Source organism: Podarcis vaucheri, assembly GCF_965113315.1.
Source record: "Podarcis vaucheri genome assembly, chromosome: 4".
In the NCBI taxonomy this organism is placed as follows: Eukaryota; Metazoa; Chordata; class Lepidosauria; order Squamata; family Lacertidae; genus Podarcis; species Podarcis vaucheri.
Window position 1 is genome coordinate 49,693,725 of NC_138762.1, and position 25,435 is coordinate 49,719,159.

General features: G+C 39.0%; 1 protein-coding gene across 3 annotated transcripts in view; it reads left to right on the plus strand.

The window, feature by feature from the left end:
* Positions 1-25,435, plus strand: part of USP25 (ubiquitin specific peptidase 25) — a 57,475-nt gene that overhangs the window by 26,172 nt on the left and 5,868 nt on the right. The window contains exons 6-20 of one of the 3 annotated variants that reach the window (XM_082220722.1): positions 1,496-1,582; positions 3,257-3,394; positions 4,547-4,623; positions 5,345-5,418; positions 6,177-6,325; positions 8,201-8,328; positions 9,790-9,885; positions 10,645-10,806; positions 11,641-11,846; positions 12,664-12,734; positions 14,340-14,568; positions 15,313-15,513; positions 16,201-16,334; positions 18,688-18,801; positions 22,098-22,193. In XM_082220722.1, the coding sequence (XP_082076848.1) occupies positions 1,496-1,582; positions 3,257-3,394; positions 4,547-4,623; positions 5,345-5,418; positions 6,177-6,325; positions 8,201-8,328; positions 9,790-9,885; positions 10,645-10,806; positions 11,641-11,846; positions 12,664-12,734; positions 14,340-14,568; positions 15,313-15,513; positions 16,201-16,334; positions 18,688-18,801; positions 22,098-22,193 (1,962 nt within the window). The remainder of the gene's footprint in view (positions 1-1,495; positions 1,583-3,256; positions 3,395-4,546; positions 4,624-5,344; positions 5,419-6,176; positions 6,326-8,200; positions 8,329-9,789; positions 9,886-10,644; positions 10,807-11,640; positions 11,847-12,663; positions 12,735-14,339; positions 14,569-15,312; positions 15,514-16,200; positions 16,335-18,687; positions 18,802-22,097; positions 22,194-25,435) is intronic. The other 2 variants (XM_082220723.1, XM_082220724.1) reach the window with 2 other exon arrangements.

Genomic DNA, 25,435 nt, shown 5'->3' on the forward strand with positions numbered 1-25,435 from the left:
TTTTTTTGTCCTGCATAGTTCTAAAATCAATAACAGTAACATATTTTCAGTTAACAGCATAAACGTCTTCATTAATCAAAAGATAAAAATATCTGGCATGAATCTCCTTGGTTCTTTTCTAATCATTTGGCACCCTTTTAAGCAGTGCATAGGCTCCCATGAAGCTCTCCCACCATCTCAGCTGTAACATATTGTAGAGTGTGCTTTTTGTGTGGTGTGTGCTTCTCCCTTTAATGCCATACTTTTTGTGAAAGCTAAGTATGATTCAGCCAGCAGCAGTAGTATTGATGCCAAATGTTACATTGCCATTGATTCTTTTGTGTGTTGCATCCCCGAATCCATTATAACCCCCCGAACAAGGAAGAAGCATGAGCAGCTTAAGCCTTTTTTCACCTTGCTTCTTCAGTAGGATCTAAAATGCTATTTGTAGGGTTGACCCAAATCGAGATTCAGAAACCATTTGGGTCTCAGCCAGTCAGTCCAGCACTCTGCAATGGTAGAAGGTGCAAGAGGGAGAACTGCAAGAGTTTGTAATGTTTGAAGTGGCTCTGAGTACTTCTGCCACTTAATTCAGATGCCTTTAAGGCTGCTGTCCTTTGCACAATTACCCAAGAGCGAGTGCACCTGGGCATAGCGTGATTTGGTTCTTGGTAAACTTGCAGGTGTTTGAGTTGTATGTCTAACTTCTTTAAATGAGTTTCCTGCCCCCCCCCATAATGGACACCCCCCCCCCCGCTCTGAGCTACAACTGGTGTGTTGCTAGGAAGCTGCTGCTGTTCGTTAAGGTTTTTATGTATAGCTTGTTACCATGGCACATGATGTCAGTGTAGACTTGGCAGAAAGCAGCAATCTCAAACCAGAACAGTGAGACAATTTGAAATTAGTTTTGAAAAGCTGGGAGATTGTATAAATGTGTTCAGAAAAAAGGAACAATACTTAAGGTTTGATATGTTGAATATTCTGAAGAGCTCGGTCATATGGGGATTGTTAAGCATAGTATAGGACCAGAGGGTATGTTGAAGCTGCATTTGGAGTGCCCTCCAACTGTCTTTTAAAATATGGGTAGGATTCCCCCTCCTCGTGTCCACAGCTGTACTCCAACAGGATGAGACAGGATCTCTTAACTGGACAAGTCAAAATCTACTGTTGGTTAACTCTTGTCAGCAAGCTGCATGTTCTGGTACTGGCTTATCTTACAGAAAGCATGTATTGTTTATACAGTACAATGAACCATTTACATTCCACATTTTGAATACCTTCATCCATTCCTTTTAAGAGAAAAACCCCCTCATAAAATACAGTTGGAGAAAAGTGATTTCTCCACAAGACTTTTCAGAATAAAGCAAAAAGCATACAAGGCACTCCATATGGGCTACAACCCACAAACCAGTTCCGTACTTCTGCTGTATTTTTAAGTATGTTAAAGTGTAAATACCAAACACATTAAATGATCTGAAATTTTAAAAGGTTATATAAAATGCCTTTTCTTTTTCAGTCGTTATTTAATCTGCTGGAATTCCGAAGGCTAGTCTTGAATTATAGTCCTCCTGCCGGCGCTCAAGATCTGCCCCGAAACCAAAAGGTATAAGTAGAAATATGCATTACCAATAGACTAACATAATGCTTTTCCTAATGCAGAATACCCCACTGTGTTTTGCCCCAGTTTGGGAAAATTCAGGTGTGGTATTGAAAGAATTGTGTGGAAAGGGTCATATATTCAGCAGTGTACAACATGAGCACTAAGGTTCTGCTGCAGGCAATGGAAACTATTATTTATTAGTTTTCTTACCTGCCCTTAGCTGTGAGATCTCAGTGAGGTTTACAACAATTCAAAAATGCATTACTGAAATCAGTTAAAACAAATTACAGCCATGAGAATATGGCGGGACCTAATCTATAATGATCTTGGTTGTCAAAGGCCAGCATAAAGGAGTACATCTTCAGCATACAACAAAAACAGCATAATGAAGATGCCTGATGCGCATCTGTGGGGAGGAAATTCAACCCCTTAGGGACTGCCATAGAGAATGCCCTCTCCCAGGCTGTCACCTCCTGAACTTCTGAGAACTACCCTCTGCCAATCTTAATATCCAAGAGGTCTGTAGGGAGGGAGGCAGGGGTGGTTTTTTTGGTACATTCTAAGGCCTGCAGAGAGGCATCTAAGTTCTTGATAATGCTGCAGACTTTGAGCAAAGCGTATTTTACTTTGCATTTAAAGGCAGGCAAGTAAAACTATCTTTGGACACCAGCTGCAGATAATAGAATTGAGCTTCAGGGGTTGAGAGAAGTCTTCATTTTCATTTCCCTCTCTTTTGGTGTCTTGTGCTGCCTTGCTGTGCAGATCACTGGTGACATTTCCAGGGCTTTAAGATATCCGTGTCTGTGTAACTATTACCTATTTAATGCATGGGAATCGTGGGATAGTTAAAGGGAAGATAGGGATTTGCCTCATGGCAGAGGACTAGAATTTATCATTTGACACTAGTATAACTGATGCCTTGGTTTATCTATGCCATCAGTCCCCTTTCTGTGAAATGGAATTGAGGCAGGGAAATGAGAAGTACTGTATTTTTCGCCCTATAGGACGCACCAGCCCATAGGGCGCACCTAGGTTTTTTTTGGGGGGGGGAAATAAAGAAAAAAAATTATTTCCCCCCCAGGCCCAAGCTTCCCCTGACCCCAACCTCCAGAATAGGCTGCTATACGCAAGCTTTGGGAGCCCGGCGGTCTCCCCAGGCTTGCGGATATCTGCCCGAAGCCCGGGGCGCGCTCCACTGCGTTCCCCGGGTTTCGGGCTGCAGGCTGCTGTCCGCAAGCCTTGGGAGCCCGGTGGAAACTCCCGCGGGCTCCCAAGGCTTGCGGATAGCTTCCTGAAGCCTGGAGAGCGAGAGGGGTTGATGCGCACCGACCCCTCTCGCTCTCCAGGCTTCAGCGAAAGCCTGCATTCGCCCCATAGGACGCACACACATTTCCCCTTCATTTTTGTAGGGGAAAAAGTGCATCCTATAGAGCGAAAAATACAGTACCTTAAAACGGTACAACTGTCATTGGATTTTTGGTAGTAGTAGTCATTCATTGAGCTGGTTTCCCCCCAGACAGTATGTTTAGACATTTTTTGAGAGACAAGGTTATGATTGCTATTGCAGTAAAGCATTCTTGGGAGTTTATTTATGCAGCAGTAATTTAGAAATTATAATGTGGAAATATGAAGTATAAAAAAACCAACCTCACAACTGTTTGTTTATTTTGTACACAGGAAAATAGAAATTTGCCTTTTATGCGTGAGCTAAGATACTTATTTGCACTTCTTTTTGGCTCAAAAAGAAAATATGTTGATCCATCAAGAGCTGTGGAAATCCTGAAAGATGCATTCAAATCTAATGACTCTCAGCAGGTAATGTTAATACTCTATCTTATTTTGAATAGAAATAACCATATAAATTATAGTTGAACCAAGCATACAAACATGGCGTTGCAATTTCTGCTACTTCACCATGAGACAAACCACACTTACCTGCTGTGATCAAATATTATGCACTATCCTGATAATTGCATGGTCTTTGCACCTATTAATACATCCCAGACTCCATATACACTTTTTAATTTTATTTCAGTTTTATGTTCTGGGTTTTCAAATAGTAAGCATAACATTTTAAAACCAAGTAACATTTTCTTACTTGATGCACATCTGTACCAAGGATAGAAGTTCAGTTCTTCAACTGCTAAAGTCCCTCATTTATATAAATTGGTATTTATCTTGGCTTATGTTAGAATAATGGAATCTCTAGGAAATAGGTAACAGAAACCATCTTGCCATGCTATAAGTGCATCTGAAGGACTGGCACTGTGTTTGCTATTCACTGAAGCTGCTATGGTTTCACTCTTAATAGACACAGCCCTACAGAAGATTGAGAAGTCAATAATGGTTGCAGCAGGCTATTATTGCTGCCTACAGAGCTAAATTTGTAAAGCAAAATATCAGTTTGCAATATAGTAGTGGAATTGAATCTGATTCTTCAGGCTGTATTCAACCAAACCTACTCAGAGTAGACCCATTGAAATGAATGAACCCAAGTTTGCCATTTCCATTAACTTAAATGGGCATACTCTGAGTAGGACTGTTTTATTTATATATTCATTTATTTCAGAAAATGTATGTATAGCTTGATTTGTTAAAATAATCTCAATGCTGATTGCTACCCTTTACATTTCATTTATTTATTTAATAAAATATTACATACCACTTGATTGTAAATCACAGCAGCTTACCTAATAATAATTAATAATAATAATATCAATAAGCTGTTGAAAAGTAAGTTAGTATGGGGAAATGCCCACTACTTTAATACTGCTTAGTAGCCAAAAGCCCTTTGTAAGGTATTTGGGCCCACCCCTGTCCTGTGTTTGCACAGCAGTTCACACAATACAGTGAGCTTCCCATTATATTAGCCATAGGAGAATATATATCTACAAGTATCATAGCTGATGGATAGAATATTTTCTTGACTACTAGATTTGAATGTGCATTCGTTTACTCTCTCAACAGCAAGATGTCAGTGAATTCACACACAAGTTATTAGACTGGTTAGAGGATGCCTTCCAAATAAAAGCTGAAGAGGAACAGTAAGTAGTCCTTTTAAGAAACCAGCAGTGTCTTCTGATTTCCTGTAGGACAAGTTTTGTTACTTGGAGTAGAAGGAATTTCACCCTCGGGAATCTAAATGTGCTTCTCATTTATTCTTAGAAAAATAAATAAAAATCATTTCCAATAGTGGCAGTACTGATTAAATGTGATTACAGCAGCCATGTAATATCAAATGAGAGAGAAAGGAGGGCAAGCAAAGATGACCTCACCTATTTTCTTTTTGCCCCCTCCCCACAAGTCAGCCATGTGAAGAACTGCCCTGTGACAGAGCTGGGGGTAGAGGAAGGAGATGGGGAAAGAACCATCACCCACCAGCCCCTGGGTCAGCTTGGCATTGTCCCTTCTTCTGCCTCCCTTTGTTTAGAAGAACTGTGCATCCTCCGTGTGTACATTTTGACTTTTTGCTTGCTTTAAGTGCAATATCTATAGTGAAGCTGTTGTAGTTTACTAATATCAGCCACTTTGTGGACTCTGCTTGAAAAATCAGGATGCACATAAAATAAATTAATAACAATAAATTTTGTAAACACACACACACCTCAGATTCTCCTGGTTCTTTTAAAAGTATATGGGTCAATAAAATAGAGTCAATAAAATAAGTGTTGGCTCTGTTGAATGCAGACTTTTTACATTTTCTTGAAGCAGATTACTCTTGTAATTCCAGTGTGTGTGTGTTTTTTTTAATCATTGTATTTTTAGGGATGGAGAAAAGCCAAAGAACCCGATGGTAGAGCTGTTTTATGGGCGGTTTCTAGCAGTTGGAGTTCTTGAAGGTACTGCTCTTGAATGGGAACAGTCTTAAGTTATCTTCTCTCTAATCAAAATGTTAATGATGAACGAAAATAGTGCATACAAGTCTCTCTGTGTGTAGAAGCAGTGAAGTGAAAATCTAGGGGAAACATTCTAAATACTCCAGATAATGGTGTCTAAGTGCAGCAGAATTTTGTTTGGCAGTATCTAGTTGAAACTGAAAGCTAAAAGGTGGTGCATCTGTTTACAAGGCATCAAGCTTAGTATCAGTGCTGGGTAGTTTTGCCACCATACTCCCATACCTCCAGAGCTACCCTTGCCACTTGAGATCAGTGGGGAAGGCCTCCCATATATGGGGCTTCATGATGTAACAATAGTGGGCTGCTGCGGGTGGAGGACTGGAGTCAGGGAGAAGAGTAAGAGGAAATTGGCCTGCTCATCCCCTAACCACTTGGAGTAAGTAACCTGGAAAAGGTGGGGCGTGATTAGGGTTGAGGGGCGGTGTGCTGTAAGGCTTAAATGTGCTGCTCCTCTCTGCACAGTATCAGGGTGTTTTAGGGGGATGAAAAGGAGAAAGGACACCTACTTGCTTTTCCACTCTCCAGAGCACAACCTCCTGCTGCATAGCTCACAGCAGACATTTCACATAGCATGCAGATAAGTGGGCTAATTTTATAATCAGCTTTATCTAAGAGCTGCTATGAAATTAAATGCATCTTCATGGTGTATATGATGATAAATGTTCATTGTTGAAATCTTAACTCCTCCCTCTTTTGATAAGGGAAGAAATTTGAAAATACAGAGATGTTTGGCCAGTACCCACTTCAGGTTAATGGCTTCAAAGATCTACATGAGTGCCTAGAAGCTGCCATGATAGAAGGGGAAATTGAATCCTTGCACTCAGAAAATTCTGGGAAGTCCGGCCAGGAGGTGAGTGATATGCTTAGACTTCTAGAGACATTGGTCACCGTTTCCATGAAGCTGACCTAGTTGAAAATATAGATGGCACAAATGCAAGTCATTTTGGCAGGTCATTTATTTACGCTGATAAGACTTGCCCACTTTCATCTCAGATATTTTTTGGATAACTACCAGTTCGGAAAATATTTCGACATGGTAGCTCAAGAGAGGAAAAGTTTAGCTGGAAACATTTGAATTATTTCAATAAATGAGTTGATCTAAATTAGTACATTCCAACTGGTTCTACGGTCTATCTTTTGCCGCAGAACTGGAAAGGTGATCTGGATTTAGATTATGCTTGCTCTTGGCAACCCAGTAAACTTTATGCTTGAGTGATTCATTGCATCAAACTATGTCAAATTATGCAATACATCTCCTATCCAGGAGGAAGGAAATACAGCTTATTCTTTACTATGGACTTAGAGTGTCATCTTCAGGTAGTGGTTCTTACACTACAAAAATTCCATATTGCCCTGGTAGAAATCTAGGGGTGTTCATACATTTATGCCTTGCAGGTGGTGGATTTATGTCCTGTTAATATATGGGCCTAAACATTCTAAAATTTTAGAATTTGTGTCAAATTGACAGCAAAGCAGAGTTTGGGTAAAGATTTCACTACTTTGCATGTATTCAGATGAAGAAACATCTCTTGCACTTGACTTTTAAGTTTTAGAAGATACAATTCTTTGCTACAAAACCAAATTCTGGCATTTTAAAATGGAATGGAGAACACTTCCACTTTTAATGAAGGAAGCTAAAAACATAATAATTGTATCTTCTCACTCAACCTTGTACTTATAAAGCTTTCCTACTTGGAGAAGATGTGAGAATCAGTTTTATAAAATGAGTTTTCCTTGTGAATAGGAGGTTATTTCTCAGGTATGTCTAGAAATTTTTCCAGAACTATTGGGCTTTCTTTGTAGATAACATCATTTTGTGTTTTTCATATTTTTTTATTTTTTTGTCCTGATCTTCTCTAAGGTTCTAGGATAACATCTTTCCCAAAGAGTTTCTCAATGCAAAGTTCAGCCTAGTGAGTTGGAATAAAGAGAACAGATCTGTTCATTTTCTAGAAAAGCAGACACTACAAAATTATATGCATCTGACACATTTTGATTATTATATGCCAAGGTCAGTAGTTTGGATTAAATACATGAATAAAGCAAAGATAGTGTGCAATGCTTTTCCAAATTTTCATATAGGAAAATAAGCTATTTTTGGATTTTGATCAACTTAATTTTTTGCACTACATCTCAGTTCACAGAATTATCAGTGGTAGTAAATAAACTTTAAAAAGAAAGTAATTATGATGTTGGAATACATTGCTGTACAGTTACCAATTACCAGCAAATACAAGATGCCATCAGATTTTAAATCAAAGGAAAACATTTAATTAAATGTGAATGTAGTGATTGCACTATTGCAGTGCTTATAAAGTGAGCCCTAAAAAAATTCTTAGCTTGAAGAAGGCGAGAAAGAAAGAGACTATTTTAGAAGAAAGCCTAATAGCAGCGTGTTTGTCTCAGTGGTTGATGTAGTGGGTATACAAGCCTTAATGTAACTCAACTTGTGTGGTTTCAATTTCTATAGAACTTTATGATCCCCCAGAGCTACATTGTTTTCAGCATATGCTGAACAGACCTCTTGGCATTATACTGGAACCTGACAATATATACTCCTTTTTTGACCTAAAGTAAATATTTTATTTATTTTTTAGATATACAACTGTAAAAGATGCACCATGGAAAGTTTACTTTGATTTATTCCCTAAAATACCCCCACTTGAATAATTAGAGGCATATTCCTTAACAATTCACTCTTTTTTGTGTTTTGTTTTTTTCTCAGCACTGGTTTACTGAACTTCCTCCTGTCTTAACCTTTGAGCTTTCAAGATTTGAATTCAACCAGGCTTTGGGAAGACCAGAGAAGATACACAACAAATTAGAATTCCCTCAAGTTCTATACCTAGACAGGTACAGAAGCTTGTGTAATAGTATATTGCAAAAGATAACGGACAATAATTATAATGTGTATATAGTAGCAGCCAATTATCTGACATGTTAACTTTTTAGTTTCTACACAATGAAAAGTTTTTACAGCTCCCCATGTGGAAATGATAGAAGTCAATCCTAGGCATGTTTTGTCAGAACTAAATCCTGTTGTGACCAGTGGAGCTTCCCGCAGATAATTGTCCATAGGGTTACACTGTATATGTGAACCAAAGCCACTGCTTTGAGACTTTTGTAAGTGCAGGAGTTGAATATATTAAATAAATAAGGCTGAATATCAGCTGTATAATAAAATGCACTTCCAGAATCAGTGAGGTGAAAACATTTATACTGTTTTCTTTTCCCGAGTGTGAGCTTTAACTTATATTTTGTTCTCAAATATGGCATTTAATATTTTTATAACAGGTTTTTTAATGGCAATAATATATTCATCTGCAAATAGATGAATATTGTAAATATGTTACCATTAATAAAAAGATGTCCATCCTCCATCTGCTGCGGCTTCTAATTACATTGCTTGCACTGTTAATATCGTTGTTAGACTTGAATTCATAAAACTTTCTGATCCACTTCAGCGCATGCTGTGTGCCTCAGGGGAACAAATAGATTCAAGGTACAGGAAGCTGATGCTCAAGATAGAGGTTGGTGATACCAAATTGTGGCATCTGGCTTGCCTAACAGACTTAGCTACACTCAGGGTGAGCCTCAAGGCAAGACTCAGCGTCACACAAGCAGACACAGTGGGACTTCCCCTTCCTTTCTACCCCCTTTAGACCTTGCCTTCCCCAAATCTTCCCCAGAGGGTTGCGACACATTCCAGAAAATATTTGTGAAATATTTGTGAGAATGGGGAGAGACAGGGAAAGACCCATTATGTTCACTGTCCTGAGGCTCACCCAGAATATGCACGTCATGAAATAGTTGTGATATCTTCTTCAGATAAAGTATAGTAGATGATGGCAGGCAGATGATGGTTCTGACCCTATTGTTTATTCTGCATCTCTCTACACCTGGTAGAATTAAGCAGTATCGTTAGCTATCTTGAACCTTCAGGATAAAATAGAATGGTAGGTCATAGCACAGTTCTCTGCAATAGGTGCTTGGAAATAAGCCACAATGAGTACAATAAGGTTTACTCCCAGGTCAGTGTGAATTGGATTGCGGCTTTTGGTAACATTCCTAATGCCAGGGGAAGGAGGGAGCTTCCTAAAGTTTATAAAAGTTTATATGTATGTGTACATAACTTTTTTCATGATCAGTAGCCAGTTATTCAGGCAACAAGAAAACAGTCTTGAAAATCTTTCTATGAAAGTTTGTAATATCAATATATTGTTAATATTGTTAAATTATTACAAGAAAGTGTTCAGATGCTATGTGCTCCTGTTACTGAAATGTAACACTGAGAAATTTGTTCTCTGTTGACAGATATATGCACAAAAACAGAGAAATTACACGAATAAAGCGGGAAGAAATAAAAAGACTCAAAGAATACCTCACAATATTGCAGCAGAGACTAGAACGGTACTATGTTTTTTTTAAAATTCTGATATTAATAGTCATGATAAATTTCAGATGTACAAATTGGAACCTGTTTTGCCCTTATATTATTATTTCCCCAGAATTTCTTTCATTTTGCCTTTATTTTATTCTACTTTTTTCTAGAGTCATAAGAAGTAGGTAAAGTGGCCTTTCATTGAAAGTGGTTTTCCCCCCATAGTAATGAAACCACGGGAAACTGTGTTATACCAAGTCAGATCACTGTCCAATCTGTCTCAACATTCTGTAGGATGCATAGGTATTTGTGTGCACTGACTTCCAAGTGGTCCAGGCCTATTGCAACCACGGTAGACAAAAGAGTTTGCTGGCATACAAATCAGCCAGAATTACTCCATATACACTTGGTGGCCGGCCAGCACACAATCACCCAAATTAGACTCATGCAAGGTAGAGAGCCTAAAAGCTCTTTTCGCACCAGGGTTTTCCCTCACAGAAAGAGCTTTGAACCTCTCCATCCTGTGTGCAGCGCAAGGCCCACCTGGTCCACCAGCTCCAGAAAGGTAGTAATAGTCACAAAGGGGCGATTCTGGGGTCATTCTAGCTATTTGCAAGTTCAGCTTTACACACAGTGTGCAGAACCTAACCCTGTGCAAGCTGCAAGTCATCCATAGCAGATGAAATAACTTAAACTCTTTCCTACAGTCACACTGTCAATGTAGAATATGAAGCATGTGTTTTGGAGATATTTGAGCATGTAATGAGGGTATTAATATGTTTTGGCAGATATTTAAGCTACGGTTCCGGTCCTAAGAGATTTCCCCTGGTAGATGTCCTACAGTATGCTCTGGAGTTTGCATCAAGTAAGCCAGTTTGTACGTCTCCTATTGAGGATCTTAATACTAGTGCTCTCCCTAGTGGTACTTTGTCGACACAGGCAATACCAAGGTAAAAAATGCATCACATGTGTTCAGTCTTTCTAATTATGATTTGCTTAGCTGCAGTTAATTAATCAATTAATGACCAAATTACTATTTTTTAAAAATACTTGAAATTATTTATTTATGCTCCTGCATTTAAATTTTACCTCTCTGTCATGAAACCCATGTAGTTCCCATGCAGTCACCTGTCCAGGCACTGACCAGACCCAAACCTGCTTAGTTTGTCCAGGTGATGCTGACTGCATGTACCTTTTGACCTTTTTATGGAGCCATTTGGGAAAATACTCTGTGGTTCGCACAGCTTTGTATCACAAAGCCATGTGAGATACCTAGAATCTCACTTTAAGCAACTTAATTGTGTACAAATGAGGTGGTTTTACATTGATTTTGTTATTTGCCTTATATCTTTTCTTAAATGCTATTTAAGAAAAATGTACTTATTAACATGTATTCTAGAAAATAGTTCATTAATGAAAAATAAAAGACATTGGCACAATCGATGAGACATGAGGTTTGATATCAAAAGCTCTGAAGACTAGGAGGGGTCCCAAGTTCCACATACTACTTACTCTAGAGGAGTTGATGTGAGAGGTGGTAGTTTGCTTTATTTGCATGATTGGGGGTACGGGAGAACAAAATGTATAAGTTCTTGTGTTCATACCCCAAGATTTTCTGTCAGATTTCAGACATTGTGTTCTGCGAGGGACGTCTTTTAAAGATGGCTTGGCACTGCATTAATTTCAGAATCCAGAGGCCTTTTTGTCAATGTGTAGTATCTTTTGAGATAATATATTGATTCAGTTGCTTAGATTGAATGTTTCATCTTTTGCAACAAATGTAGCACAACAGAACAACAGGGGCCTTCTACAGATACACAAAGCACATCGCCTGCACAGCGGTCGGTAATACACAAGCCATTCACACAATCTCGGATTCCACCAGACCTGCCAATGCACCCAGCACCAAGACACATAACTGAAGAGGAGCTTTCAGTCCTTGAGGGATGTTTACATCGTTGGAGGACGGAAGTAGAAAATGACACTAGAGGTACTGGCTGGGAACTTTGGCCAAGGTCAAGAGATTACCATGGTCTTCACTCTTTTCTGGAACTTAGATGATGCCTTATTCAAAGCATTTGTTTTAGAGAAGCTCAGGTTGGCATGCCGGAACCATTGCTCTCCCCGGTCTAGCTTAGAGCATGACAGGGGCTTGAGCTTAAGCCTGATAGTCTAGTTGATGCTCAGTATTATATTGAATGTGACATTCTACTCCTCCCGTCTCTGAAAAGGGATGGAGTTGGCAAGTGTCATTTGGGTTGCTTGCCAAGGCAGGCAAAATTTGCTGGCAGTGGCTGTAACATCCAGCAATTTTATTTTTTTCCCCTTCTGACTTGGTACTTGGCAAAGTATAGGTAGTTTTGATTACATGGAGGCAGTTTTTATGTTTAAGCTATGCAGTCTGTCCTGCACAATTGGGGAAGGCAAGCAGTCAGTAAATGGTTGCCAGGTAAACCACTGTCCATCTAAGTCTTATGGGTGATCTGTAAAGCTCTAGCCAGTAGATCTCATTTTTATATATGGGATGTTTGACATTGTTGGGAGATTTGGGCAAAGCTCTCAAGAGGGAGAGAATATATTTCATGGTCAGTACCTGAATGAATTAAAATTTCTTTTAAAATGCAGGAGGAAGTGATGATTCAAAATTATTTGGCATGTAAATGCTTCTCTGGGCCTCCTATGGAAGAAAGGATGGAATATTAATTTTATTAGTAGTAGTAGTAGCCAGTAGTGGAATAATTGGGTTTATCTGTAGAAATGTGAATTTTAATATTGGAGGGAATGACTTCATTTTCCTTTCATCTTAGATTTGCAAGAAAGCATAGCTAGAATACAGCGGACAATTGAATTAATGTACACTGACAAATCAATGGTGCAGGTAAGTATCATTTCCATATGAAAGAGAATCTATTACCATAATATAGCAATAATACTGACCAATTGTGTATTTTATGAGAGTTTACTTCTGGTTCTCAGCCACCATTGCACTATATAACATCTTGGAGGTCCCGGGCCTCAAGGAGATTAGACTGGCCTCGACCAGAGCCAGGACCTTTCTGGCCCTGGCCCCAGTCTGGTAGAAAGCTCTGTTACAAGAGACCAGGGCCCTGCAGGACTTCACATCTTTCTGCGGGAACTGCAAGTCGGAGCTGTTCCACCAGGCCTTTGGTCGGGGCTCAGTCTGAACCCTCTCCTTTTACAAGACCCTGCATATAAGTGGCCTCTCTAACTCTTCTCACCGGCTCATACAAATAGCTGAGCCTGGTGAGTACTTAAGGTTCCTAACCCCTACAGTTATAGTTAGAATTTGTGGGTAGCCATCTGATCTTATTTTGATTTTAATCTGATTTTAAGCTGTATTTCAATCGATTGCTGAATTTTATGTCTTAATGTATTATATATATTTTCATGTTAGCCGCCCTTGAGCCTGGTTCTGGCTGGGGAGGGTGGGATATAAATTATTATTATTATTATTATTATTATTATTATTATTATTATTATTATTCCTCAAATTTTTTTCTAAGGTTTTTCCAACTTCTGCAATCCCAGATATGAAAATGCCTAGACAAGTTGTATCCATTCATGCATTTTCATCATTAGACAGGACCTACTCTCTTATGATTGGTTAACATGAAAAGTTGTATATATAAGCCTGAGACTTGAAACTTTTCTCTGTTGAGCATTCAGCCTGCATGCTGGAGCCATGTGTAAACTGGTCTAGCCAGTGAAAATGCATTGAACAGGAACTGTATTTCACACAGCCCTTTTGCTTTGTAGTCTAAATTGCTTCTTCACCCTTGTTTTAGGTAGATCACAGCAGTTGTCTTGAAGCGGAAGATCAGCAATCTGTTTCAGTTCCTTTGAATCACAGTCATGCCCATTCTTTTTCTTTACTTTCCCCTTGAAATTGGCTATTTTAGATACAGAAAGCATAACAGGCAGAACTTGAGACCTACGAAGCTTGCAATTTGTGGAGGTGGGGAGCAAGTTAATGCATTCACACATTTTAGTTGACCCATGTTACACTTCTTTTCAGTTGAGCGTAACTGCAGCTCAAACTTGAACAACTTGCTTTCCTGTAACATACATACTTTATCATTTGTGTACATACTGTATCATTTGTGCACAGAATTTTAAAGTGATGGTTTGGGGCTGCAGTCCTATGCATATTTAAGAGAACTACTTGAGTAGCTGTGAATGTGGAAACGTTTCTGCTAAATTGTGACAAAGTTCAGAATGACACTGGAAGAAACTAGCCCCTCGCATTTCCTTTAATGCAGAGCAGGTAGAAGTGAGCAGGTAAAGCTGGATGCCAAGTACTTTATGGAATTGATGAGAAGAAACCATTTTTACACGAGCTTTGTTTTTCTGTTTGATAAGCCTCTGATTAAATCCTTATTCCTGTCTGTTTTTCATTCTTCGTCCTTTTTGCTAATTATTGTGACCTAACTTCCTTATTTCATGTTGATTTTATTTTACTTAGGTTCCGTATCGGTTACATGCAGTATTAGTTCATGAAGGACAGGCTAATGCAGGACACTACTGGGCATATATCTATGACAGTTACCAAAGGAGGTGGATGAAGTACAATGATATTTCTGTTACAAAATCTACTTGGGAAGAGCTTGAACGTGACTCATTCGGCGGATACCGGAATGCAAGTGCTTACTGCTTAATGTATATCAATGATAAAGAACCATTTTTGATACAAGGTAATATTACGGTAATATGAAATGCAGAATTTGAGTTTTGTTGAATATGTTTAATGTCTCAGTGCCTTTAGTTGTTCCTTACACCCAAGGAGGTGTGACACCCACAAGGCACTCTTCTTTGCAGATTTTACACATACATGTAATTAGTTGGCTGGGTTGGAATTTCGTTGAGTTTTAACAGGCCTACTATAAAGTAAATACCAAAGGAAGTGGCAAGGGATTTTTAGTGGTGGATGAGGAGGGGTGTTGGAAACTTCCCACGTCCATCTGCAAATCTCTTCCCCTTACCACCACTTTTATCCACCTGACTGGCAAATAAACCTAACAACCATCAGCTGGAATAAAAGTAGCTGGAGAAAATCAGGTTGCAGAGGAGAAGGTGAAGGGGGGCACAGGGAACAGGGGACAGCAGTAGGAAGCTTAAGTACCCCATTTCCTTCCAGATGGGTTTTCCTCTTGCTGATTTACATGCCAGTAAGTACAGGGTTGGCTCTCTCATCTAACTAATAGTATGATAATAAATGATAGCACAGTTGCATTGCTGTAAAAGGTACAAGGATGCAACTTTTTAGTGCCCTTCCCCAAGTTTTTAAACAAGGAGCTGAAACTTATTTTACTAAAGATCCTGAGCTAACTCCTTTGTGAAACTGATTGAAATACTTGGTTTTAAATGTTTTGTAAAAGAATTTGTGCATGCTTTCATGGTTTTATTTGATGCATGAAACACATCATATTCTGTTACAGAGGAATTCAACAAGGAAACAGGGCTTATGGTTGTCGGAATGGAAACGTTACCTCCTGATCTAAGAGATTATGTCAAAGAAGACAATAAGCGTTTTGAAAAAGAGCTGGAAGATTGGGATGCACAGATTGCTGTGAAAGCACAACAGGACAAAACATTAACATCCCCAACACCCGGGGTGCCTATGCCTTCCACTACCCCAGGTCAGTAAAGAAAGCAGCTTCTGTAAGGCTTTCTCTTCTCTTAGGGGGTTAAATTATTGATTATTCAAGACCTGCAAAGGAACTACAGCTCATAAGCAACCAGCAACACCCCAAACTTGTAGATGGAAGGAAAGCAGACACATCAGTTGGACCATGAGCAAACAGACAAATGTAGATAAAAGCGTTTACCGGTAATTATTTAGCAAGAAAAATTAACAAACACCCTTCTCACACACCTTAAAGAGCTTAAAAACCTCTCACAAGGTTGGTAAATTTAAAAGCTACTTTAAATGTACACTTCCCTTTCTCCTCCCTGCAAATAGAACCAGAGAGTGAGAGCATACAAATACCTGTTAAACAAAGAATGTCCAGTGCAAGAGTCCTAAACAGTTCTAGAAGTGTCCCCAGTTATCAAGATGTACTGCAGCTGTTTATTGCCCTTTCTCAGTAGCTGCCTAAGCTTCTGTTGTGAGAGGTAAACATCATGCTGGTAACATTTTCGTTTTTGTCAAGTTTGCAATACAGTTATAATCATACAGTTAGTATTGACCCATTGAAAGCAGTAAATTTAACCTAATCAGAAAAGAGTGGACTTAAGTAACATTGTACCTAATTGTAACATTGTAACGTTGTGATATATTGTGCATGTATTTATAACACAAAATATTTACCTTCCCACCACTCAAGGAGAAGAACCTGAATATTTGGAACAACCCTCAAGGACTGATGTCTCAAAGCAGTTGAAAGAAGATTCTGTACGAGCAATCACAAAAGCATTCAATGAACAAGAGGATAAGAATCCTGAAGCTATTATGCATTTGGTAAGAAAGGCAAAATATCTGGCTTCTTTAGATGCAAAAGATTTATCAGATTTATACCTGACTTTGGTAAACTGCTTAGCGGTTTTATTTACAGTCAAGTTGTAGAGAAACTTTGTTAAATAAGACTGTACTCCTGTACCCATTTGTCTAACAATTAGGATTTATGCTAAAGGTCTTTGCGTTCACTTTTCTGTCTGAAAAATTTCAGTGTTTTGATGCATTGTGCATATTACACAATGAGGTCCATCCCTTATATGTTCTGTGTTGAAAGAGTGTTCCATTTCAGGAGATGAGTGCTTTATCTGCAGAAGCCTATGCAAACTACTTTTCCAGAAGGAAACGTGGTGATATCAGGGGAAACTGTTACACATTAATAAGTTTTAAGTGTCATCAAAAAATTTCTTCCACTTTCTGGAAAAAAAACAAGAAACTGCCTTATGTCTCTAAGTTTCACCCTGATTTTATTTGACTTGTGGTATAATTCATTACTTTTTAACAGAACACTTTCTTGCTTAGCAGTAAACCAATTATTTAACAGTTACACTTTTCATGCTCTCATACTTTAAGTGTATTTACAATTTACTGAGGCCATAGCAATTTACATTTTCTTATGATCAAGAACATTGGTAGGCAAACTAAGGCCCGGGGACTGGATCCGGCCCAATCGACTTCTAAATCCAGCCCGCGGACGGTCCGGGAATCGGTGTGTTTTTACATGAGTAGAATGTGTCCTTTTATTTAAAATGCATCTCTGGGTTATTTGTGGGGCATAGGAATTTGTTCATTTCCCCCCAAAAAAATATAGTCCGGCCCCCCACAAGGTCTGAGGAACAGTGGACTGCTCCCCTGCTTAAAAAGTTTGCTGACCCCTGATTAAGAAGCTTCTGAGACAGTGAAAAATACTGTTGTTTTGACTGACAAATTTCTGACATTTTCTCAGTCAAGCATCCACCTCTGAACATCCATTTAAAATGATATCTTCAGTCCAAAAGGAATGTCATTTTGATGTTTCAGAACTTAAGAGGCGGCCGTTTTAACTTACAGTACAGCAATCTAAGGTCAATCTTGACAGCTCCTGCAGCCTCGCTGCTTGCTATATTATACACCAAGGCAACTTGTTTTTAATAAGCATATGCTTGTCCTGCTACAGACCGTGAGTGACTTAAAACGTAAATGTTTTTATGCAGACATGAATTTTGTGTTTGGAGAAAATGTGTGTAGCTGTTTGTGAAGTGCAGCCTGCATTCATTTTGCTGCAAATAGGCAGCCAGAAATAAACACACTTGTGGCACTTCACAAGTAACAGTTGTGTATACTTTTTTATGCCCTTGCCCCTTATTTGAAGGCTACCTTTGTAATAAGAAAAACTGTGTATAATCAAACTGTTTAAACTTCCTACATGGATTGGGTATTAATCCCTGGGCTATAATTCAGTTTAGATTTTAGATTTTGTTCCATGAACTCAGTGGGAATTTAACTGTCCAAAGTTTATGGGAAATAGAATAAGATGCAATATGTCCATATGGGGAAATCGGACCCAAATCTTCATGCATCTTTTGTTGCCAGCTTACAGCTTGAATTGGGTCTTTATCACCATTCTGTCTGAATTGGGTGTGGCTGTGCAGGTGCTAAACCAGCGCTTGGAGACAGTAGTGGGCTGGATGAGAGCCATTAAACTGTGATTGAATCCCTGCAAAATGAAGGCACTGTAGGGGGGCAGTTCCCATGTCTGGGAAGTGGGGAGATATCGTGAATCCAGTATAGCACCCCATTCATGGAACTCCTTACCTCTGGAGATGTGATAAGTGTCAACAGTTGATCAGTTTCAGTGCCCTCTTAAAACACACCTGTTTCCCAGATCCTTTAAGGCACCCTGAAGACCTTTCACCCAATAATTTCTATTCTTTTACGTTTACAGGGTCTTTGACTTGTTTTATTCTCGGCTATATTTTGTATTCTGCTGACAGTTGTGTATTATGTGGGTTTTAATTACAATTGTTAAATTGCTTTTACTGTATGTTTTGCTGTGTAAAACACTCTAGGGGTTTTATGAAAAGCAGTATATAAATGAAAATATATATATATAAATTACCTCACCTGATCGTTTCCAGGCTAAGAAGAGAGAAAACATTGAAACCTAAAGTTACTGAATAATAAGGCTGTCCATGTAAAAGAATATAAAGTATATGTAACCTACTGTGTTGGCCTTAACTTTTAGCTTTAAACTGTTTACTTGCAATTATAAGAGCAGAGATTCTAAAAAAATATTTATATATTTAAAAAGGAAAATAAGATTTTGCTAGTATTCTCAGAACAATCTAAAGAATGTCATGTTATCCTTTCCCCCTCACAGAATTCTGATAGTGCCCCAGATCCAACAGCTTCTAAACAGAAAGTTGTAGAGGTGGCGATTCCTGATGTAGGGACTTATGTGATTGAGTCAGAGGAGGGAGGTTATGACGATGAGGTACCACCTTCACCGTAATCACATGTTTCTGCACCTTTCATGTGCTGCAGACAGCTGCCTGATGAGTGGTCTTTGGCATGCTTGCACATGGTTGCACTTACCTAAACACTTACCCAAGTCTCAGCTGATTTTACTGCAATTTGTCAAATCATCAAGAACTGATAGATGCGGCTTCTCTCTTGTTTTTGCACGGTGTGAAATAGATAAATTTGACAAAGATTGTTTTTTTCTTAGCATTTTCAAGCATCATATTTAGATTCTAATAAATGAAGACTAAGCATGGTGGCAGACCTGTGGCCCTCCAGATGTCACAAGACTACCTCTCTCATCCCTGATCATGGGTCATGCTGGCTGGGGATGATGGGAGTTGGAGTCCAGCCACATCCAGTGGGCCACAGGTTAGCCACCATCTTTTTGATTTTTATAAAAGGGATGCCCTGATTGGAAGTGCCCTATGAGTTTGAGCTGCTCTTACTATGAATAATCTATTGGGAATTCACTTAGCGCTGTGCACATGTTAAAAACAATAGAATTGCTGCTTGCGGGCCTACAATCTAAAAGACATGGCACAAAGGAAAAGGAGATGGGGAGGAAAGCAAGTGCATTCAGGTCCCAGTTCTTAAATGTTATGCAGTATTTTTAATGAGCAGCTGAAATCAAAAGAGTTCAGGGAGAGAAACTAAAGTGGGAGCTGGTTTCGGCAGAGCTGATGGAGTAGCCCTGCAGTTCCCATTGAAAGGCCTAGAAACCAGTCCTCACTGTTTTATATGCCACAATTTAAATGATGGGGATATTTAGTGACAGCTTCAGCTAACATGACCCCAGTGCATCCACAGAAGCACCAGGCAAGAACAGGCCCTGGCAGGAGGCAGCCACATTCTGGGCCACTGCCACCTGGGTTTTTTTGTTTTTTGTTTTGCCTTTTGGATCCACAGGGCTACTAGTCAACAGGGTGGCAAGTAGTCCTTTTAGATCCAAAGATTATAGCGGAGGTTCTCTGATGTGCCCACATAGGTATGTGTTTTCAGAGTGCAGTCTTTCCTTTAATGTAACTGGGCCCAGGTAGAGTGTGTGGATTCAAATGTGGATCCCTACACACATGGACTATGTGAACTGCATTACTTGCAGAAGAATATCTAAATGCATGTTCCATTAAAAACTGTGTAGTCTCAAATCCACATTTGGATCCACATCCCTGTCTAAAAAATTGGCAAGCCTACACTTGCCTATGTTTGAGTGATTCTTAAATAAAGTCTCAATGGGAGCAATGTATATGTATATATTATACATACATCTCACAGGGAGAAACAATGGGTAGATGGGTGCCTTTATGTCTTACTAGTGGACTTGTGGGCTTCCTGGAAATAACTGGCTTCCTTGTGCTAGAGACTAGATTCTGAACTAGGTAGCTCTGATCCAGGGGATTTTTGCTGTGTTTTTATGATATACTTAGACTTTCGCCCAGTTAAAAAAACTTAGTTGATGAGTCACATGGATTTTAATTCATCAATCATAAATTAGAACATGAATAAACAAATGGAAAAAGCACCCATTATTTTTAAGATAGCATGTGTTACAGCAGGTTGCAACATCATTTAATGTTCAAATATTGCAACCTGAGAACATGGAGCTGAAAGTTGATATTATTGTGAATATATATTTGGGCAAAGTTGTATGTGATTTCTACTGTATAATTCCCAATAATAAAAATTAATATGTGAAATATCAATAGTCATTGACATAGAAATAACAGTGGGGAAGAGAGCAGTATTAAACATATATAGCATCCTGTGCTTTTAGTCTACTGCTTTAGCATAGGGCCTGAAGTCTCTTTAGAAAAGACCTCCAAGTGCCACTCCCCTCCAGGAATACAGCACATTGGCCCCACTAAGGCAGCTATGCAGATCATACAGGCCCCTTCAAAATCCACATGCCTGACTGAAATGATTGCAATACTGGTTTGACTTGAAAAAAATAACTTGTGACATACAGTGATCTTTGCATGAAATACGTGTGCTCATGCCTTGGAAGCACGAATAGGTGGGGCACTTGATAAATCTGTAACAAAGGACAGTGTTTTCTTTCCATTCATCTGTGAAAACGTGGATTTGCAAAAATAACATCTTCTCCCCCCTTCCCTTCTTGACTGCAAGCCTCTGCTGTTGCAGTCCCTTTCATGAACGGAAAGAAACCCTGCTGTTGGCATTATGTATTCCCAGTTTGAAAATGTGAATGATTTTAGAGGGATTTCCCATTTTGCTTCTATCCGATTCTTCTAATAGCCATGTTCTGACTTCGCCTTTAGTTCTATAATGGAAGGCATGCATATTAAAAAAATCTGTCTGCACAAATAAGAATTAATTTTATATTAATTTTACAGCAAAAGAAACCCTCCCTCGGCAACTACAATGCAACACAGGCTACAGCCATGTCCTATAATGCATCAAAAATTAGAGAGACTCTAGATTATCATATACAATAAAAGAAAAATAGCACAATATCATAAATCAAACCATCCAAAAGATTTTATGTGCTGTAGGAAGTCTGCTGTTCATATGCGTGATAAAACAGTGCAATTCCGCCATAAATTCGTCTGTGGCATTTTTCTTTTTTACCCCTTGCCATTTTAGCTTATCTGTAAGTTTTTCATTTAAAGCAATCTGCCACACGTTTTGGTATCATGCTGTCAGAATTGCCACTTCCAAAATCTTGCAATTCCCAACCTGGCCACTACCAGTAAATACCCAATTGATGGTTTTCACCTTCAAATAAGTTCAAATTCGGGGCTGGCTCACTTGTTTTTTTTAGGCATTGGATGCTAATTTCACAGATCTCTGCAAAAATGGAATGCCAAAATACAGAGACTTTGTTGCATTCCCACCATAGGAAAGCTCCCTTAACTTTGTGTCCCTTCCAGTACCATATATAAGAATTATGTCATTATGTTTAACTGAAAATAGACTGCTTTGTACCTTACTGGAGAAGCTATAATCTCTTACATTAACTCAATCTGCTAAAGCTCATCTTCAAGAGACTAAGTCTGCATGTACATGAAGCTTTGAACTCTTTTTTCCTCTTAAATGCCTTAAGTATTTGTTATTAATCTAGCGTCACTAGTTATATATTTACTACCTTGGAAATGGACAAGAATGTTGTGAATGCCACAAATACAACGCTGAAATGCTTGCCATTGCAATGGGTGCATGCAGTTGCATGAGTATGTAAAGGCACATACTGAGTTGCGTTGTTGACACTTTTCTTCATTCAAAATATAAATGTTAAATCTCCTATAACAGGTCATGCTGACCCCGAACATGCAAGGTATTATCATGGCTATAGCTAAAGCCACGAATGTTTATGACAGGTGTGGGCCAGAAGCAGGGTTCTTTAAGGTACACCTAACAATTTCAACTTTCCTTTTTTCTTACTGTCTTTGTACTTGAATTCTAATTAAAAGTTGTGCTTTTCCTGGAGTTATCATTTATTTTTACATTTAACTGTGTTCTCTTGAAAGAAGAAGCTAAGAATTAACACAGCACCATCCAATATTTTTGAAGGAATTCTTAATAATAAATTTAATCAATAAAGCTCATAAAAGTGTAACATACCAGCGCTACAGCTGACAACGCCTACTTAAGGAATACCTTCAGTAGATTTTGCTCCAGTTTTGTGCACATACCTGTATTAAGATTTATTACTTAAGTGCTGTTTATTTCAGTTGGTATTTTAAAAGTAAAAGTAGGCTTGGTGGTTGCCATACTAGTCCAGTAACCTCTTTGCAAGGAATAATGCATAGTTAGCACATCAATGCTACCATAACCATGTGAAACAATTACGGCAACTAAGTTATACTGTTCCTAACAGGGCATGGCCATATGTCATGCTCCCCACCTAGCTGCTTCCTCCTCCCTTTTGAAGAAGACATACTGATATAAATATTGTTCCCTGACCCTCATATTTTCTTTCTAGACAACACCATGCTTTACTGACAAATGGGTCAAGGATCTAAACTTTATTGCTTGGAGGCAGGTCATGATTTTCTTGTCATGTATTGGTAGATTGCCACCTTTCCTGATTTCAGGGGAAAGTAATGATCTGTATTTTGTTACTTAAGACATGCAATAATTAAAGGGGAAGGACAACTAACTAATAGAAGTTGGCCATATAATTGCAAAATCAGTATTTTTGTCCTATGACTTTATAACCTGTCAGAATTTAAATTGCATTTTTTTTTTAAGGAACCAAGATCCCAGGAATGATCTTAAGTACATTCCAAGATAAGTTAACTTAAGGAAGTTGTTCATAAATGGAAAGCTTCCTGACTGATGCCTGTGAACTCAAAAAGCTTCTTTGGAAGGTTTGAGTAGGACTCTGGAACAGTGTGAAATCAGACATGGAGAGCTGCTAGAAGAGAGGAGAAGCTTTTCTTCCACAACCTTGCAAAATTTAGCACCCTAGAATCCAATCCATGTACTTTGTTTTAGAAATGCTCTACCATAGAAGCTAGAAACGCGGGTGGCACTGTGGTGCCTAGGGCTTGCCGATCAAAAGGTCAGCGGCTTGAATTCCCACGAAGGGGTGAGCTCCTGTTGCTCGGTCCCTGCTCCTGCCAACCTAGCAGTTTGAAAACTCATCAAAGTGCAAGTAGATAAAGAGGTACCGCTCTGGCGGGAAGGTAAACTGCGTTTCCATGCGCTGCTCTGGTTCACCAGAAGCAGCTTAGTCATGCTGGCCACATGACCCGGAAGCTCTCTGCAGCAGACGCCAGCTCCCTTGGCCAGTAAAGTGAGATGAGCGCTGCAACCCCAGAGTCCTCTGCGACTGGACTTAACTGTCAGGGGTCCCTTTACCTTCACCTTTACCATAGAAGCTACAAAGTAGAGCAGACTTCCCAAACCTTGTGCTCTCCATATGTTTTGGGCTACAAGTCTGATCAGCTGTGGTAGTTGTAGTACCAAACTATCTGGGGGCACTGCATTGGAGAAGGCTAAGAAGTCAGTGAACAGCCTCAATTTAAATCACTTTCTCTTTTGTATGTATCCTATATTTTTACTAAGTTCAGGCTCACATTTGACCTAAAGTATATTAAAGGAGATGCACTAAACATTGCAAACTTGCTGTTGGAATACAGCTGTAAGATGAAAATATAGCTTAGAGGAGGATAGTGTTTTTCCATATTGCCTTTTCCCTGCTGTGTTTTCAGTAAGATGTTGCCAACCTTGCTTGGATTCCAATTCTCTGATTATCTTGGAGGCCTAATAGATGTGTGTATATATTTTGTATTTATACTTTCAAAAATCATGTTATATATAGGTATCTCAAAGCTACCTATAACGTTCCATTCACTTTTGAATTTTTTTAAAGGCGAGAACTAATACTTGTTTTGACAGTGTGCGTTTATTACAAGAAATAAATTGCATGTGGATTTCAGGAGTTACTTTATTGTTGTCGTATCTGGTTGGTTCTCCCATGTGGTAGCTTGTGAAAGAGGTATTTTTAGATGGAGCAGTGTGATAAGTAAACAGCATCAGTCAGATAAACTGCATACTCTGTTATTGCAGTAGCATTCTGAGTTCTATGGATCACATGTCTAAGAAAAAATAGAAATTGTGATATGCCCTGTTTATAAGCAGTAGTCTTCTTCAAAGGAATTATTTTGAAGGATTTAATATATTTTAAAATATTGCAAATGTATGACATTATTATGGGACGCAGGTGGCGCTGTGGGTTAAACCACAGAGCCTAGGACTTGCCAATCAGAAGGTCGGCGGTTCGAATCCCTGGGACGGGATGAGCTCCTGTTGTTCGGTCCCAGCGCCTGCCAACCTAGCAGTTCGAAAGCACAAAGTGCAAGTAGATAAATAGGTACCGCTCCAGCCGGAAGGTAAACGGCGTTTCCGTGTGCCGCTCTGGTTCGCCAGAAGCGGCTTAGTCATGCTGGCCACATGACCTGGAAGCTGTCTGTGGACAAAAGCTGACTCCCTCGGCCAGTAAAGCGAGATGAGCGCCGCAACCCCAGAGTCGGTCACGACTGGAACTAATGGTCAGGGGTCCCTTTACCCTTTACCTTTATGACATTATTATCAAAGTGCTCTTGAATACTTTCTGCCCATAGTTAATGCTGTCATTGCCCATTATCACACTGAGAGTTGGGATTCATTAAATACCATGAAAATGGAGCCTTGTGCTAATGTATAACTAGAGAGTAGGTTTTGTTGTTGATGGTTAATACAAGGAGAGTGGGGAAATAGCATGTATCCTAAGCCAGGCCTATTAATTTTGAATGGGTCTACTCCAAGTAGCATTAAGTTTGATAGAGCCCTTTCGTTTGATGCCTTGCCGCTTAAAATATTTTCTGTTTTCCTTTAGAAGCTGAAGGTTTGCTTTATACTTACTACTGCAGCACTTTTGCCATATTGCTGAAATGATGTTTTAAGGTTTTATTTCTGTCTTCATCCAGGGTAGTTTAAAGTGTCATTGGGAAAGAGAATCATGGCTTTGGAATTAAATATTCCTGTTTCTTATTAGTGATGCTGATACTTAAATTGTATAGAGCTTTTAACGTAGTTTAAATTTTTCATTTAAAAAAACCTGTCATGTTAAAAATGGCTGTCATTTTTATTTTTATTTAATG